The sequence below is a fragment of the Lagenorhynchus albirostris genome, chromosome 15 (genome assembly GCF_949774975.1).
Source record: "Lagenorhynchus albirostris chromosome 15, mLagAlb1.1, whole genome shotgun sequence".
Classification (NCBI taxonomy): domain Eukaryota; kingdom Metazoa; phylum Chordata; class Mammalia; order Artiodactyla; family Delphinidae; genus Lagenorhynchus; species Lagenorhynchus albirostris.
In genome coordinates, this window is record NC_083109.1 from 53386422 (window position 1) to 53403593 (window position 17172).

At 44.2% G+C, this 17172-nt stretch overlaps 1 protein-coding gene across 5 annotated transcripts in view; it reads left to right on the top strand.

The window, feature by feature from the left end:
* Positions 1 to 17172, top strand: part of UBN1 (ubinuclein 1) — a 48697-nt gene that overhangs the window by 9979 nt on the left and 21546 nt on the right. For all 5 annotated transcript variants that reach the window (XR_009535307.1, XM_060123158.1, XM_060123160.1 and 2 more), the window contains 8 exons: positions 123 to 257; positions 979 to 1082; positions 1792 to 2230; positions 8500 to 8570; positions 9952 to 10081; positions 10253 to 10371; positions 10510 to 10638; positions 10823 to 10966. Coding sequence is in view for 4 of the 5 variants with exons in the window: in XM_060123158.1 (XP_059979141.1) it covers positions 123 to 257; positions 979 to 1082; positions 1792 to 2230; positions 8500 to 8570; positions 9952 to 10081; positions 10253 to 10371; positions 10510 to 10638; positions 10823 to 10966 (1271 nt within the window). In the remaining variant the exon portion in view is untranslated. The remainder of the gene's footprint in view (positions 1 to 122; positions 258 to 978; positions 1083 to 1791; positions 2231 to 8499; positions 8571 to 9951; positions 10082 to 10252; positions 10372 to 10509; positions 10639 to 10822; positions 10967 to 17172) is intronic.

A 17172-nucleotide genomic window follows, 5' to 3' on the forward strand; every position in this document is an offset into this window, starting at 1 on the left:
CTTAGCATGCTGTCTGAAATGTGACAGAGAAACATAGTCACATCTGCTCTGTCAAGATGCGCTCTGCACCTTTGGACTGTAGTACAGAACTTGGAGCTGACCGTTTGTTTTCCCCCCTTCAGTATGATGAGCTTGTTCCTGCTTCTTTGACTACAAAGTATGGAGGATTTTACATTAACTCGGGAACGCTGCAGTTTAGACAAGCATCAGAATCTGAGGATGACTTCATTAAAGAAAAGAAGAAAAAATCTCCAAAGGTTAGAACGTTGCTCGCTTTTGGATTTCAGAAGTGCTTTTTTACATGACCTTATGAGATCAGTAGGTGACTTGCCAGAATACGTGCTGGTTTAGGATGACTCAGGACATTGGCGGAAAGGCACCAGCTGTGCCGAGGTTGGCGGTTCCCTTCTCACATGTGTGCTGTGGCGAGGTGCTGTGAACCTGGAGGTCTCGGTCATTGTATCCATGCCTGTGTCCTTGCAGGCTCGGCAGGGATTCATTCGTCGAGGTGGTCCCAGGGCGGGGACGAGGGCAGTGAAGGGTGTGGAGTGAGGGGAGTTTGCACCAGCTTGCTGTGTCTCTTCTGTGGACATGTAGAGGACTTCAGTTCCCAGGGCTGTCACCCCAACGAGAACAAGTCAGCCCTATGATAAATTTATTTTGAAAGCTATCTACCATTGCCTGTGTGTTTAAAATGCAAGGTAGGCCCACACATAGCTCATTTTAAACCAGAAGCTGTTCAGGCTGCACAATGGCCTCTGTTGCCTCAGGCCCGGGTTTCCCAGAAGCCGCTGTCAGTGGGAATGCTGTCCTGACCTGCGGGTCTGTGGTCCAAGGACTGAGCGGAAAGCTTTTGTTCGTGAAGGAAGTAAGACAGCTCTCAGGATGTACCCTGGGCGGAGCAAGGCCGGTGCTGTGTAGCGCACTTGCTCCCAGAGTTAGGGAGCCGTGTAACTGTGCCTTGTCTTTAATTCTCAGAAGCGGAAGTTGAAGGAAGGTGGTGAGAAGATAAAGAAGAAGAAAAAAGATGACACTTATGACAAGGAGAAGAAATCGAAAAAGTCCAAGTTTTCCAAAGCCGGGTGAGAGGCAGCAGCTTCTTTGCTAGGATGACGTCTGAACTGTTAGGGCAGGACACCTGGGAGCTGACTCGCCCTCCTCCTCACAGCTTCAGAAGAGGCAGCAAGGCCTGGCCTTCGTTCCCCCTCATGCCTCCCACGGTGCCATGTGGGCATAGTCTGTACTCTCACATCTCTGTGTGTCAGACATCAGAGTTCTCTCTGTCCCACTGTCAGTGTTGGCAGCTATTTCTGTCACTGTATGATTGCTGATGTTTCCTGTTCTTTTGGGCACCCCTCCTCTGCCCCAGTTCTCCTGTCTGTGTTCCCCCTTTGTCTTCTCCTGTCCTGCTTCCTTTGCCTCACTTGGTCTCACCCCAGTCGCCCTTCAAGTTGCTGCTGCTCTCTGCTGCTCCTGCTTTCTTCCTTTAAATATCTTTCTTACCCCTCCCTTTTTTGCAACCTTTTATTTCAGCCTGGCAGTGGTTTTTAAAAACCCATCGGATATGTAGCATTTTGTGATACTGTTTTGCTAACCTATATTAAATCTCAAGCTTTGGTCCCAGCAAGAAGGAGCTCCATATGCCAAGAGGAGGGAGGAGGAGTAACAGGGTGGACTTGTGACTGAGGTTCCTGGAGACCATTGCGCTGGGAGCAGGGCTGAAGCCCCTCTGTGAATTTCCCTTTTGAGGTGTACTGCAGCCTTAGTAACTGACTTCCCCCTTGCTTGCAGCTTCACAGCCCTCAATGCCAGTAAGGAGAAGAAGAAAAAGAAGTATTCTGGGGCTTTGAGCGTTAAAGAGATGCTGAAGAAATTTCAGAAGGAGAAAGAGGCTCAGAGAAAGAGGGACGAAGAGCATAAGCCCGTAGCAGTCTCATCGGTGGAAGCTCAGGGCCTGCGGGAATTGGAGGGCGCCTCTGACCCTTTGCTCTCGCTCTTCGGCTCCACTTCTGACAACGACTTGCTGCAGGCAGCCACAGCTATGGACTCGCTGACTGATTTGGACTTGGAGCAGCTGCTCAGTGAGTCTCCAGAAGGAAGCCCCTTCCGCGATATGGATGATGAAAGCGATTCCCTTGGGGTGGGACTGGACCAGGAATTCAGGCAGCCCTCTTCCCTTCCCGAAGGCCTGCCTGCGCCCCTGGAGAAGCGCGTTAAGGAGCTGGCTCAGGTATGGTGACATGGAATGGCCGGGCTCTCCTGGAAGTAGTTTGGGCAGTTGATGCTGGTCCCGAACCACTCAAAGCTCGTGGCCTAGAGCAACCCTTAGTCAGTGGGCAGTCCCAGTGTCAGCTCTTCCAAGCTTTCTTCTCATCCCAAGTGAGGGAACAGTGGACTCTCTGCCTGTCAGGCATCATTTCTCAGCCTTTCATGGTTCCTTCACTCCTGGAGAATTTACTGTCTTCTGGAGAGATTTTCTCTTTTCCTACTTTATGCCTGTCAGAGTATCTTTCCTTTTGTATGATAGACACTAATGTTGGCAGCAGGCAGCTGAGGCAGAGATCCATCTTTTTAGTAATCTTCTGAAGGTTTTGAAAATTCACAGAAGTTTGCCGTCATATGTTAGACATGGGGCAATGCTTAGTTGCCACTGGGTTTAATTGCTCCCTGGACTTGCATGTCACCTGTGTTAGGTAGTGATTACAGGAATTCTAAATTGTGCTAAATAAGAAGGAGCTGAACCATAAATGCTGTCCATGCCCCATGTTAAAAACAATAACAGTCTTCAGAAAATAGCAGACACTGCTCCTGTTTTCCTCCTGGTGATTGGGAATTGATCCCTAGAGCACTAAGGACTGACAATTCGGTGATACATGAATTCTGACTATAAACCAAGCACGGGTTGTTAGTTATGATGACTTTTAGTTAAAATACCGTTTTACCGTAGACATCGTGACTTGTGACACAACTCTGGTGGCACTTACATTCTATAGCTTAAGTTTTAAACCAGTGATTCAGCATCTCTGCTGTGTATAATATCCTTTGTGTTTTAGGGCAGGGTGAAATGTTAACCACTGCTACAAATGATTTTCTCACTTCCAAAAAACACTTGAACACAACATGTGAAATAATTCAAACGTCTGATTCAGAGCTCTAGTTCATCCTTGTAGAACATGCACAGTATTCTGTTGGAACATAACCATTTAAATGAATTATGCCATGTCAGGATTCAGAGTATATCTTAACAGGATGTTAAGGTGGAAATAGTTGAGTCTGAACTTGGCATGTTTGAGCATGTCCTGTGCTCTCTCTCAGAATTTATGTTAAAAAACATTATTCCTTATTCTTTTCAATCCTCTGGTTTGTAATCAAATTATTTTGTAGTTTCTGAAATTCTTGTTGAGTGAGCTGAGTAAGATCTGTGTGGCAGTAGCCAGTCATTTTTTAGAGAAAAGTAAAAATGGCTCTTGGTTGTGTCCCTATTCCCACCAAAGACTGTGTTCTAGTCTGATAACTTAGACTCATTATTTCATTTTCTTGGGAAAGATAGACAAATCTAGTGGAAACAGTGGTTTAACGTGAAATGGCATTGGGTTGTGATTTGAGAAAACCTCGCTTTCTGGAGTCTCTTGGGGGGACAGTGAGCAAGTTGTCTTCCTTGGTGACTGCCAAGTCTCAGTTGTCTCTTGGGCACGGTGGAGACACAGGGTTCAGAATCCCATAGGTAGGGTAGGCTCGGGTCCTGGTGAGGAGGTGGTGACCAGGAGGCATACTGGCTTGAAAATATGTTCAGATGTGAAATTGATACTTCAGTCATCACCTGCCCCTTCTCCTATAACAGCATTAAGAAATTTGGGAAATGGAGTGGTAAATGGGTATTACCCACCATCCCGCCAATCTGAAACCTATTTTCAATTTACATATCCTTTTCTAGCCTCTGTATATATGTATTTATGCAGTTGTAATTATAGTTGTGAATAATTTCCTGGTTTTTTCACTTAATAAATATTATTTATAAAGATCTCATTACTTTTAATGGTTGCATGAAAAAGAAGGCTTAATTTAGAAAGTTACTTAATGCCACCCTAAAGGATCCCCAGCTGCTCTGTTCCCACCAGGGCCCTGCGCTTGGGGCACTTGGAGCCTCCTGCATGTGTGCACAAGTGCTCTAGACCCAGACCCTGTTGAGAGTCTTCTGGCAGAGATTCCTCCCAGGGAAAAAACGCCTATGTACACAAAAAATGCATATAATTTCAAAAGCCATGCATGGATATTTGGATCCTTAATAAGAGGCCCTGTCATTGCATTTTAAAAATTTAAATTAAACTTGATGTATATAACTATAACATTAGTAGTGTTTATGTGTTTCTCACTTTATTTTTCACTCCCCTTCTTTTTCTTTTTTACCCTCTTCTTTTATTTTTGTAATAGTTTGTTTAGATTTTAAATCTTGGCCCTAGAGGATACATGTATCAGTTTCTACCGCTGTCTAAAAATCTACCCTGCCACCCCCAAACTCGGTGGCTTCAAACAGTGACTCATTTCTCCTGACTGTGGCCAGCGGTTCGTCTTCTGGTCCTGCCTGGACTCGCTCTCGGGGCTGTGTTCATCGGGCAAGATGGTGGCTGGCGCTGGGACAGCCAGGATGGCAGGACCTCTCTCTCCTCCCTTCTTTCATCCTGGGCTTTTTCAGGGCATGACAGTCTCAGGGCAGCATTTCAGGAGGGAGCTGTAAGGTGGAAGCTGTAAGGCCCTCATGATCTAGCCTTAGAAGTGGTATGCACCACATCTCTTCTGCCACAGTGTATTGGTAAAGCAAGTCACCAACTAGGGGCCACCTCTCCGTGGGGGAATGCATGTACTAGGAGGCGAGGAATCTGTGGTCCTGTTTGCAGTCCACCACTGTACTTAAGCAGATTCTATTCTTACATGTATCAGTTTCCCTGGGAAAAGTTTTTGCTGTTGGAAGCAGAAATTAGATTTGACTTCTAACTAGATGTGATACTTAAAACTTTTAAAAAACATTTGAAAATTTATGTATGTTAAAGAGGTACTCCAAGAGGGCGACCTTGGATACTCCAGAATTGTTACTGTTTTCTTCTCATGTTAGCTCATTTTCCACTTCTTACTTCCTTGTACTGTACATTTTTATGGGCCCCAGGGAACCCAGTGGTTTGATTTGATGTCCTTACCCCTGTCTTCTCTTAATATGTATTGGTTGTGTCTTTTGTCTTGATTGTTGAAAAGTTCAGGTATGTTGCGCCTTCAGTTTACTGTCGTGATGTGGTTTGGCAGCTACTCAGCCTGCTCCATACAGATGACCAGCTCTGTTTTGGTCCTCTTCAATCCAGCATAAAATGGAAATGATACCGATACTAAAAATAGAAAAGAAACAGAGACCCCCATGTCACCCACCATTCTACCTGCTCACTGCTTACCCTCCTATACAGTTAGAACCCTTGCATTGCAAAACCAGGGAGACGTAGATCCAAGGAGAATAAGGTAGAAAAAAAATAACAACCTGTTTGGTCTTTGTAAAAAAGAAAATCATGCCAGATTTCATTCTATTCAGCAAAAACAGGTACAGTATATAAGGTGGTGATCTCAGTGCTGAAAGGCTACAAGTGGCTCTTCTTATAATGAATAAAAGAACTCATTAAAAGGTTATTGGAACTATTGTAAATCAGCATGATCTGGCTGTTTGGTTTAACTTCATTTCCTAGTTAATCTAGGACTGACTGATGCATACAATTCCTTGGGCAAGGGTGTCTGTCTTTAGGGTTGAGGGATGTCACTTCTTTCTGGCAGACTATCAAATATATATCCAACTGCTCTTTTAATTAGATTTATTTTAAATTTTATCTCTGAGGATTTTGTTTTATACTTGACTAATTATCTTCAGTATAAAACCAAATCCTCAGAGATACTGGTCTACAGGATTCAAAAGACATCAGGAAAAAAAAAAACACATTTCAAAAGGCATCAGGAAAAAAAAACTTTAAAAAATTTTATAGCCAGAAAGCTTCTGAAATGGCTGATATCTAAAGATAAAATTTGATTGGCGGGAATGCCCTGGAGGTCCAGTGGTTAGGACTCTTCGCTTTCACTGCCAAGGGCCTGGGTTCAATCCCTGGTCAGGGAACCAGGATCCCAAAAGCCAAACAGTGTGGCCAAAAAAAAATTGATTGGAAACCTGAGCTGTTGATGGCTCTGACAAACAGGCATTTGAAATACGTGTTAATTAGGCTGAATTAACATGAAGGTGCTTCTGCATCTTATAACTAGCAGTGTATAAGCTACAGCAACAGAATGACTCAGTTTTGTTTTCTCTCAAACTGAAGTCATAATCCCAGTACATTAAAGGTGCCACAGTGGATTCCGAATCCTCTGACAGTATAAGAAATGGCAAGTGAATGGGTTACAGTGACGCCCTTTCTTTCTTCCCTTTCCACCTGCTATCTCAGACCTCTGTGCTCTCCTCTAGCCATGCTTGAGTTTTGCATATCCTCTGCAAGTTTTGTTTGGTTCTAAGCTTTTCTTCCTCGAGTTTTCATTCTTTCAGTGATAATCTGTTCATTTGTTTGTTCATTCATCCACTCAGCTGACATTTACTAAGTAGCTATTATGTGATAGGCAGCTGTAGGAAATATATTGAGTTAGATTCAGTTCTCCTTCTCCATGAGCTTGTTATACAGATGGACTGGTAGCCATGTAAACAACGGGCTATGGGACAGAGCAGGATGAAATAAGCTCTGTCATGTTTGGATGGCCAACTAGATGGTCAGGTGAACAGCCAGACTTGAGGAAGTGAAAAAGGAGCTCCTGGGGGTACATAGGAATCGGACTGGAGGCAGCAGTCTTGGCCAGCCTCATGGGAGAGAAGGCCTTATAGTAAGCCAGGGCACAGGGCTGAGGATGGGCAAGTTGTTGGATAATGAAGACTCCTGGTATGTGGTGGGAGGGGCTGGAGTGGATGGCTGGGGCCAGATCCTAAAGGACCCTAAATGCCAGGTGGAGGAGTTTGGGTTTGATTCTAGGCTTGGGAAGGGCTGCCAAAGGGTTCTAAAGAAGAGTGGAAGGATTTAAGAAGGGTGGAGTGCTGTTATTAGAAGTAGGGACACAGGAGGAGGAAGAGCAGAAACTAGTAGGTTAGGTTTTGGACAAGTCAAGTTTGTATACCAGAGGGTCATTCATTCATAGAAGTAATTTAAGATTCTGGTCCAGAGCTTAGAAAAAAGTGTATAGAGTAGGTTTAGATTTGAGAGACCTGTGTGTGTTTATGTTATTTTGAAGCTGAGGGGGAGACATTATCAGGTGAAGAGGGTTCTAGATAGAACCTGGGAGCCCATCTGCAGCTAAGGAGCTAGTGGAGGAGACAGGATGTAGTCAAGAGGTCAGGAGAGGACCCAGAGGATGCAGTGAGAGGAAGGCCAGTGGGGCCAGAGGAAGGTGGGTGTTTCAGAGGGTTGATCAGGATTGATCATTTCATTTAAGACAATCACCTTACTGTCGTTGTTTGCCATCATTGTTATATATCAAGCCTGAAATTTTATTTTGCTTAAAGACTTTGGACCAGCAACTCTTGGGTTTAGATCAGTGCTTCTCGACCCTCTGCATGCTAGTCACCAGAGTTACTTTTAAAAAAGTACTGACGCTTAGGCCTCTTTTAAGGAATACATTATTCCCCAGAGATTCTGATGTGATGGGTCTAGGGTGGGGAAAGCTGCCAGGTACTTCCAGTGTGCAGCCAAACAGAGAACCACTGGTTCAGGCTTTTGCAGTTTGCTTTCCTCACTTGTGCATTTGGTGTCCTTGTTGCCCACTGTGGTTGCTTCAGGAGTCTTCAGGCTTGCCATCCAGGGCATTATTAACTGTGTACTCACGGGAAGCAAAACACTGTATAGCAACCAGCTCTATCTTGTGTTAATGGGTAGTCAAGTGTGTTAGTCATTCCAGTGGTCTGAGTAATAGAGTTCATGATATACCCTAATTAGATTATGAATTTTCAAAGAATTATAGCCCTTAAATGCTAAAGCAGCATGTTATTATTGTTGCTATTATTACTATTATTATTATTTTGTTTGCTAAAGACCTTCAAATACTGCAGGTTTGTTAAAGTTCTTGATTGTTTTGTACTGTAGATGTATGGAGATTCCAGCTCACAGTTTAGATGATAGAGTGCTGGGCACAGGAGTTAGCTTGCTGGCTGAATCAGATGCTTCATGATTCCCTTGACTCTGATTTTCTTTTATGTGCCTGTTGTTTCAAGTCCTGGGAAGAAGGGACAGTCCGTAGATGCTTCAGGAGCATGTGAAAAGAGCTGGATGTACCACTTCTGGAGCATACAGAGATCATAGGTGAACTTAATCTGGGATTAGGGCTGAGTAGGGAAGGGCATGGTGAGGATTTTATCATCAGGTGTTCTGTAGGCCTGTGGGTGAGTGTGAGGGCCTTGCAGGGAAAGTGCACTAACGGATGTTACTGTCTACTGTGAACCAGGCTGCCAGAGCTGCTGAGGGAGAGAGCAGACAGAAGTTCTTCACCCAGGATATTAATGGCATCCTTTTAGAGTGAGTATGTTGTTTCTTTGTATCTGCTGTTACCATGCGTGGGTTCAGCAGGCTGGGGGAAATTGGGAGTACAATTCAGCTATGTATGGGATAGGAAAGCACTGATGAGATTTTTAAAAATTGGTTTTTATTTATTGTTATTCTTTTAAAAAAGGTCAGGGGGGAATTCCCTGGCAGTCCGGTGATTAGGGCTCTGAGCTTCTACTGCAGAGGGCATGGGTTCGATCCTTGGTTGGGGAACTAAAATCCCGCATGCCGCTAGGCAAGACCAAAAAATACATACATACATACATACATACATACATACAAAAATAAAAAAGGTCAGGGGCGGGGGACATCAAATGTTTGTCTCTAGGAAATGGTAGACCATACTAATCTTAGGCAGCAGACATTATTAGAACATTGTAATAGTCATGGCGTGCTGGAAGAGGATTTTGTGCTAAGCGTGAGATGAGAGGAGGGAGAAGGCGTTGCTTGCCCATCTCTGGGAAAAGTAAGAGACAACTTGGTGCAGGCAAGGACCTGACCTCCTGGGGCACTCCTCAGCATACCTGGTCATTCTCCTCTTATTCTCACTCTTGCTCCCAAGGCCATTGCTCATCATCCCATAGCCCGTCTAACAAACACCCGAACCTCTGAGACATCACACTATATGAATTGGATTAAAAAGCAAAAAAAAAAAAAAACCCCAAAAAACGCCACGTGTATAAATCCAAACCAGATTCTTTGTACCTGGCCTGCCAGCTTTGCCACCTTCTCTCCTGGTTGCATCATGTAGCAGAGGAAGCTTATTGCTCAACAGCTGAGGATTTTGCACATGTAAGAACAGTTGTGAAGACTAGGAAATATTCTAGCAAAGGACCTTGCCTGGCCAGGATGGAGACTGGCCACTTGGGTCAGGGAGCACCTGAGAGTCAGCACAGATGAGGGGTTTGTCTCCTGGAGCATGCCAGATACAGAGAACTCAAGGGATTGAAGACAGACTGTGTTCTGCTCATCTAGATGGGGACGCTGGAGGGTTGAGGATTTCCCTGACCACCCTAGTCAAGGGAAAATCTGCTGGAAAGTATTTCCTGTTGACCCCAAGTAACTCAATTACCTTCCAGTTTGAAAGCATTTATGTTTTCTTTGTTTATGAAACTCAGAAATTCAGACCTTGTTCTTTTGGGCTCTGTTTTCTTGACACCTTTGACTTGGTCTTGTCTTTGACCTGAGAGCCTTGACCCACTCTACCTAGCCAAGTTTATTGGGTCTGGTGACTGCTGGAGGTCTGTTGTGCTGGCTGCTCAGTTACACTGTGACAGGCAAGTTAAGGCTTGGCCTGCTCTTGGCTCCTGCAGACGAAAGGAGCTGTGGTGAGTAACTCTGCTCTGTTCTTCAGCATAGAGGCGCAGACCCGGGAGCTGAGCAGCCAGACCCGTTCTGGGGTATATGCCTACCTTGCTTCCTTCCTGCCCTGCAGCAAAGACACCTTGGTCAAGCGCGCACGAAAACTTCACCTCTGTGAACAGGTGGGTGACTTTGCAGTGGAGCCCCTTGGCTTCGGAGCGCAGCGGAGTGGGTGATGGAGTCTTTATAGATGCCACATCTGCTGCTGCGCTGCCTCCGTGCGATTATTCCTATAGTGTGTGCTCAGTGTAAGAAGTGATGCATAAACCAGACTTATGTCCTGCTCTCTGCAGGGGGGGCGTCTGAAGGAGCCTATCCAGAAGCTTAAGGAAGCCATTGGCAGGGCAATGCCAGAACAGATGGCCAAGTACCAGGATGAATGCCAGGCACACACGCAAGCCAAGGTCGCTAAGTAAGTGTGTCCCATCACTCCCTTCAGCATTCTGACCTCCTTTTCTTAGAAGTCCTGGGGGGTGGGGGGAGATGGTGGGCAGAATGAAGCAGTTCTGCAGTGACCTTAGAGTCCCACCTAATTCTTTCTACCTCCTAGGATGCTGGAAGAGGAGAAAGACAAGGAGCAGAGAGAACGGGTTTGTTCTGATGAGGAAGAAGATGAAGAAAAGGGGGGCAAGAGGATAATGGGACCCCGGAAGAAATTCCAGTGGAATGATGAAATCAGGTGTGCCCAAACTGGGACCTTGCCTCAGTGGAGGGTTTGTGGGGCCAGTGTCTGAGCATGTTCCCGTATTTCTAATGAAGGTTAGAATCATTTACTTTAATCAGGGCTGCTGAAAGCACATGATTGAAACCTTGAAGAAGCATTTGGGGTAGTTTAAAGGTTCTGACTTCTGCCTACTCTTCAGGGAGCTACTCTGTCAGGTGGTGAAGATCAAACTGGAGAGCTATGACCTGGAGAGGAACAAGGCCCAATCCTGGGAGGACTACGTGAAGGCGTTTCTGGATGCTGAGGTCAAACCTCTCTGGCCCAAAGGCTGGATGCAGGCCAGGTGAGGGCCCTCGAGCAGCCAGTGTGGTCAGTGTGATCATAGGGTGGAGCGTTCTTGCGATAAAGAGATGTCTGAGTGATTCTTTTGCACCAGGCTCCAGAGCCCCACCCTCAGAGAGTCACCGGCTAGTGAACTCGACTCTGATTTCACCTGAGTGACTGGGGGCTTCTCTGTCTCCCTTAGAAGAGGGACGTTATCTGTGGGGTTTTGTCTTTGTCATTCTTTATCCCACTTCAGTTCAAAGTTGGCTGTATGCTCATCCCACTTCAATCTGCCCTTTCCTGAGATAATGGCTCCTACTAGAAGAAGTTGAAAGACAGATTCGTGTTGGGAACATTTTAATGTTCTGAACAGAATTCTTATTTGCAACTGGCAGGGGTGACTACTTCTTAGAGTTAAGTGCCAGACTTTCCTCACAGGCTACTTTGTGTTATATAGCTTCCCACGAAAGGACTATGTCTGCAATACACAGAGAAAGTTACCTGGAACTAGTGTTCTTTAGAAAAAAAAATTTTTTTTTTTGGTGGTAAAATACACTTAATGTAAGTTTAGAATCTTTTTTTTTTTTTTTTGCGGTACGCGGGGCCACTATTGTGGCCTCTCCCGTTGCGGAGCACAGGCTCCAGACGCGCAAGCTCAGCGGCCATGGCTCATGGGCCCAGCTGCTCCGCGGCATGTGGGATCTTCCCGGACTGGGGCACGAACCCGTGTTCCCTGCATTTGCAGGCAGACTCTCAACCACTGCGCCACCAGGGAAGCCCAAGTTTAGCATCTTTAAGTGCACAGTTCAGTGGTATTAAATACACTCACATTGGTATGCAACCATCACCACCATCATCTCCATCACTTTTTTCATCTTGTAAAACTGAAACTGTACCCATTAAACACTAACTCCACATTTCCCTCTCCCCACAGACGCTGGCAGCCACCATTCTTCTGTTTTTATGATTTTGACTACTTTAAGTACCTCATATAAGTGGAATTATACAAAGTGTTTGTCTTTGTGTCTGGCTTACTCCACTTAGCATAATGTCCTCAGAGTTCATCCATATTACAGCATGTGTCAGAATGTTCTTCCTTTTTAAAGCTGAATAATGTTCTACTGTATGTATATGCTTTGCTTATCCATTCATCTGTTGATAGTACTTGTGTTGCTTCCACATTTAAGCTATTGTGAATAATGCTGCTATGAACATGGGCATACAAATATCTCTTCGAGACCCTGCTTTCAGTTCTTTTACATATATACCCAGAACTGGAATTACTGGATCATGTGGTGATGTTGTGTTTAATTTTTTGAGGCCTCACCATAATGTTTTTCATAGCAGCTGTTATCTTTTTACATTCCCACCACCAGTGCACAGGGTTCCAATTTCTCCACATCCTCACCAACACTTTTTTCTGTTTTTTTGGTAGTAGCCATCCTAATGGGTATGAGGTGGTGTCTTGTAGTTTTGATTTGCGCTTTGCTAATGATTAGTGATGTTGAGCATCTTTTCATGTACTTACTGGATATTTGTATATCTTCTTTGGAGAAATGTGTATTCAAGTCCTTTGCCCATTTTCTAATTGGTTTGCTTGTTTTTTTGTTGTTCAGTTTTAGGAGTTCACTATATATTCTGGATATTAATCCCTTATCAGATACATAAGTTACCAAATATTTCTCTGTTCTGTGGGTTGCATTTTTACTCTGTGGATAGTGTCTTTAAACCTAGATGAAATGGACAAGTTCCTAGAAACACAAAACTTACCAAGACTAAATCACAAAGAAATAGCAAATCTGAATAGACCTATAACTATGTTTATTGTTTATTCTCTATTTTGCTTATTTCTGCTTTAATCGTTATTATATCCTTCATTCTGCTAGCTTTAGGTTTAGTTCTTCTTTTTCCACTTCCTTAAGTTGTAAGTTAGGTTGTTGATTTGAGACCTTTCTCGTTTCTTTTTTTTTCTTTTTAAAATTAATTAATTTTTGGCTGCATTGGGTCTTCGTTGCTGCACATGGGCTTTTTCTCTAATTGTGGCGAGCAGGGCCTACTCTTCATTGCAGTGCGTGGGCTTCTCATTGCGGTGGCTTCTATTGTTGTGGAGCACAGGCTCTAGGTGTGCGGACTTCAGTAGTTGTGGCATGTGGGCTCAGTAGTTGTGGCACACAGGCTTAGTTGCTCCGTGGCATATGGGATCTTCCTGGACCAGGGCTTGAACCTGTGTCCCCTGCATTGGCAGGCGGATTCTTAACCACTGTGCCACCAGGGAAGTTCCTAAATTTCCCCTTGTCACCACTTTTCACTTTGTCCCATAGGTTTTAGTATGTTGTGTTCTCATTTTCATTTGTCTTTTAAGTATTTTCTAATTTTCCTTGTGATTTCTTTGATCCATTGATTATTTAAAAGTGTGTTCTTAAAAGTTGTTTTTGTCTAGTGTATCTGCCACTTGTTTTTTTCTCACAATTTTGTTAGTTTTCCAGTTTTCCTTTTGTTATTGATTTCTAACTTCATCCCATTGTGTACAGAGAAGATACTTTTTATGATAGCTGTCTTTTATTTGTTTATTTTTTTAGCATCTTTATTGGAGTATAATTGCTTTACAATGTTGTGTTAGTGTCTGCTGTATAACAAAGGGAATCAGCTATATGTATACACATATCCCCATGTCCTCTCCCTCTTGTGTCTCCCTCCCACCCTCCCTGTCCCACCCCTCTAGGTGGTCACAAAGCACCAAGCTGATTTCCCTGTGGATAGCTATCTTTTAAAATCTACTGAAAGTTCATTTGTGGCCTCACGTATGGTTTATGCTGGGAAATGTCCCATGTGCACTTGAGAATGTGTGTGCTGTTGTTGTTGGGTAGAATGTTCTGTATCTGTTGTTGGGTAGAATGTTCTGTATCTGTATCTGTCCAGCTTTTATTGTAGAACTGTTTATTTCTCCCTTCAGTTCCGTCAGTTTTTGCTTCATATATTGTATTTTAATGGTCTGTCAGGTGCATGAATGTTTATAATTGTTATATCTTCTTGCTGTATTGAACTTTTTATTAATATATAATATTTTTCTTTATCTTTTGTAACCTTTCTTGATTTAAAGTCTACTTTGTCTGATATTAAGATAGCCACCTCTGCTCTCTTGGTTATTACTTGCATGGAGTATCTTTTTCCATCCTTTTACTTTTAATCTGTTCTTGTCTTTGGATCTCAGGTCTTTGGCTCTTTTTTTTTTTTTTTTTTGGGCTGCATTGGGTCTTTGTTGCTGCACATAGGCTTTCTCTAGTTATGGTGAGCAGGGGCTACTCTTGGTTGCAGTGTGCAGGTTTCTCACTGCAGTGGCTTCTCTTGTGAGGTGCGTGGGCTTCAGTAGTTGCAGCATGTGGGCTTAGTGGTTGCGGCTTGCAGGCTTATTAGTTGCGGCACACGGGCCCTAGATTGTGTGGGCTTCAGTAGTTGTGGCGTGTGGGCTCTAGGGCGCGCAGGCTCAGTAGTTGTGGCTCGCAGGCTCTAGAGTGCAGGCTCAGTAGTTGTGGCACACAGGCTTAGTCACTCCATGGCATGTGGAATCTTCCCGGACTAGGGATCGAACCCATGTTCCCTGCATTGGCAGGTGGATTTTTAACCACTGCGCCACCAGGGAAGTCCCAGGTCTTTGGCTCTTGTAGATAGCATATAGTTAGATCATGCGTTTTATCTTTTCTGCCAGTCCCTGTCTTTTGATTGGAGTGTTGAATCATTTACATTTAAAGTAATCACTGGTAAGAAGGGACTTACTTCTGTAAGTTGATCAACATAACAAAAAACTCTGCCCCCTTAACAGCTCTGCTGCTGTCACAGAAGTACATTTTTATACATTGTGTGCCCCAAAATATAAACTAATAGTTTTTTAAATGCCTCCTAAGTTTTGTAGAAGACAAGATGTGGAGTTACAAACCAAAGTTACAGTAATAATAGCTTTTAAACTAATTTTTTTAAAAAAATATTTTATTTATTGGCTGCATCGGGTCTTAGTTGCAGCACACTGGATCCTCGTGGCACGCGGGCTGTTTGTTGCAGCACGAGGGCATTTCTCTAGTTGTGGCGTGTGGGCTTCTCTCTAGTTGTGGCACGCAGGCTCCAGAGCACGTGGGCTTTGTAGTTTGTGGCACGCGGGCTGTCTAGTTGAGGCGCACGGGCTCAGTAGTTGCAGCATGCTGGCTTAGTTGCCCTGTGGCATGTGGGATCTTAGTTCCCCCACTAGGGATCGAACCTGTGTCCCCTCCATTGGAAGGTAGATTCTTAACCACTGTACCACCAGGGAAGTCCCTTAAATGAATTTTTTTTCTTGAAATGTATTATTCTCTTAAATGATGTAGAAAACAAAAAGTGTGGTTACAAACTATTGTTGTTATAACACTAGCTTTTCTAATGGTCATGTATTCACCTTTTTGAGATCTTTATTTGTGCATGTAGCTTTGAGGTGCTGTCTGGTGTCCTTTCATTTCACCTTTAGGACCTTTGAGCATTTCTTACAGGGTAAGTTTTTTTTTTTTTTATAAATTTATTTATTTTATTTATTTTTACTTTTGGCTGTGTTGGTCTTTGTTGCTGCACGCAGGCTTTCTCTAGTTGTGGTGAGTGGGGGCTACTCTTCCTTGCGGTGTGCGGGCTCCTGATTGTGGTCGCTTCTCTTGTTGCGGAGCACGGGCTCTAGGCACGCGGGCTTCAATAGATGTGGCACGCGGGCTCAGTAGTTGTGGCTTGCGGGCTCTAGAGCACAGGCTCAGTAGTTGTGGCGCATGGGCATAGTTGCTCCATGGCATGTGGGATCTTCCCGGACCAAGGCTTAAACCCCTGTCCCCTGCATTGGCAGGCAGATTCTTAACCACTGCGCCACCAGGGAAGCCCTACAGGGTAAGTTTTTGATCATGAACTCCTTCAGCTTTTATCTATCTGGGAATGTCTTAATTTGTCCCCCACTTTTTTTTTAATTGAAGTATAGTTGATTTTATCTCCCCCACTCTTGAAGGTCAGTTTTGTCAGATATAGGATTCTTGGTTGACAGTATTTTTCTTTTAGTACTTTGAATATATCAGCCCACTGTCTTCTGGTCTTCAGAGTTTCTGATGAGAAATCTGCTGATAATCTTGTTGAGGATCCCTGTGTGTGATGATTCAATAATATCTGGGTGCTTTCAATATTCTCTCTTTGCCTCTGGCTTTTGAAAGTTTGATTATCATGTGTTTTGGTGTGGGTCTTTTTGAGTTCATCTTACTTGGAGTTTTTTAAGCTTCTTGGATGTTTATATTCATGTATTTACACTTACATTGTTTGTTTTCACATTTGGAAAGTTTTCAGCCATTATTTCTTCACTATTCTCTGTGCCCCTTTCTCTGTCTTCCTTCTGGGATGTCCATGCTGTGCTGGTGTGTGCTTGTCTGCTTGATGCTGTCCCACCGTTCCCTTGACTCTGTTCACTTCTCTTCAGTCTTTTCTTTCTGTTTCTCAAACTCCATAATCTTCATTGTCCTGTTTCACGTTCACTGTTTCTTTTTTCTGCCTGCTCAAAACTGCCTTTGAATCCCTCTACTGAATTTTTTTTGTTAATTAATTAATTAATTTATTTTTGGCTGCGTTGGGTCTTCGTTGCTGTGTGTGGGCTTTCTCTAGTTGTGGTGAGCGGGGGCTACTCTTTTGTTGCGGTGTGCAGGCTTCTCACTGCAGTGGTTCCTCTTGTTGCGGAGCACAGGCTCTAGGCGTGTGGGCTCAGTAGTTGTGGCTCACGGGCTCTAGAGTGCAGGCTCAGTAGTTGTGGTGCATGGGCTTAGTTGCTCTGTGGCATGTGGGATCTTCCCGGACCAGGGCTCGAACCTGTGTCCCTTGCATTGGTAGGCGGATTCTTAACCACTGCGCCACCAGGGAAGCCCTGAATTTTTTTTTTTAATATTTATTTGTTTTATTTATTTTATTTTTGGCTGCATTGGGTCTTAGTTGCAGCACGTGGGATGTTCTTTGAGGTACACAAGATCTTTGATGCACCATGGGCTTCTCTCTAGTTGTGGCGAGCAGGCTCAGTAGTTGCAGCACACAGGCTCTCTATTTGTGGCGCACAGGCTCCAGAGCACGTGGGCTCTGTAGTTGTGGCATGCGGGCTCTCTAGTTGCGGCTTGCATGCTCATTAGTTGTGGCACGTGGCCTTAGTTGCCCCGTGGCATGTGGGATCTTAGTTCCCCAATCAGGGATCAA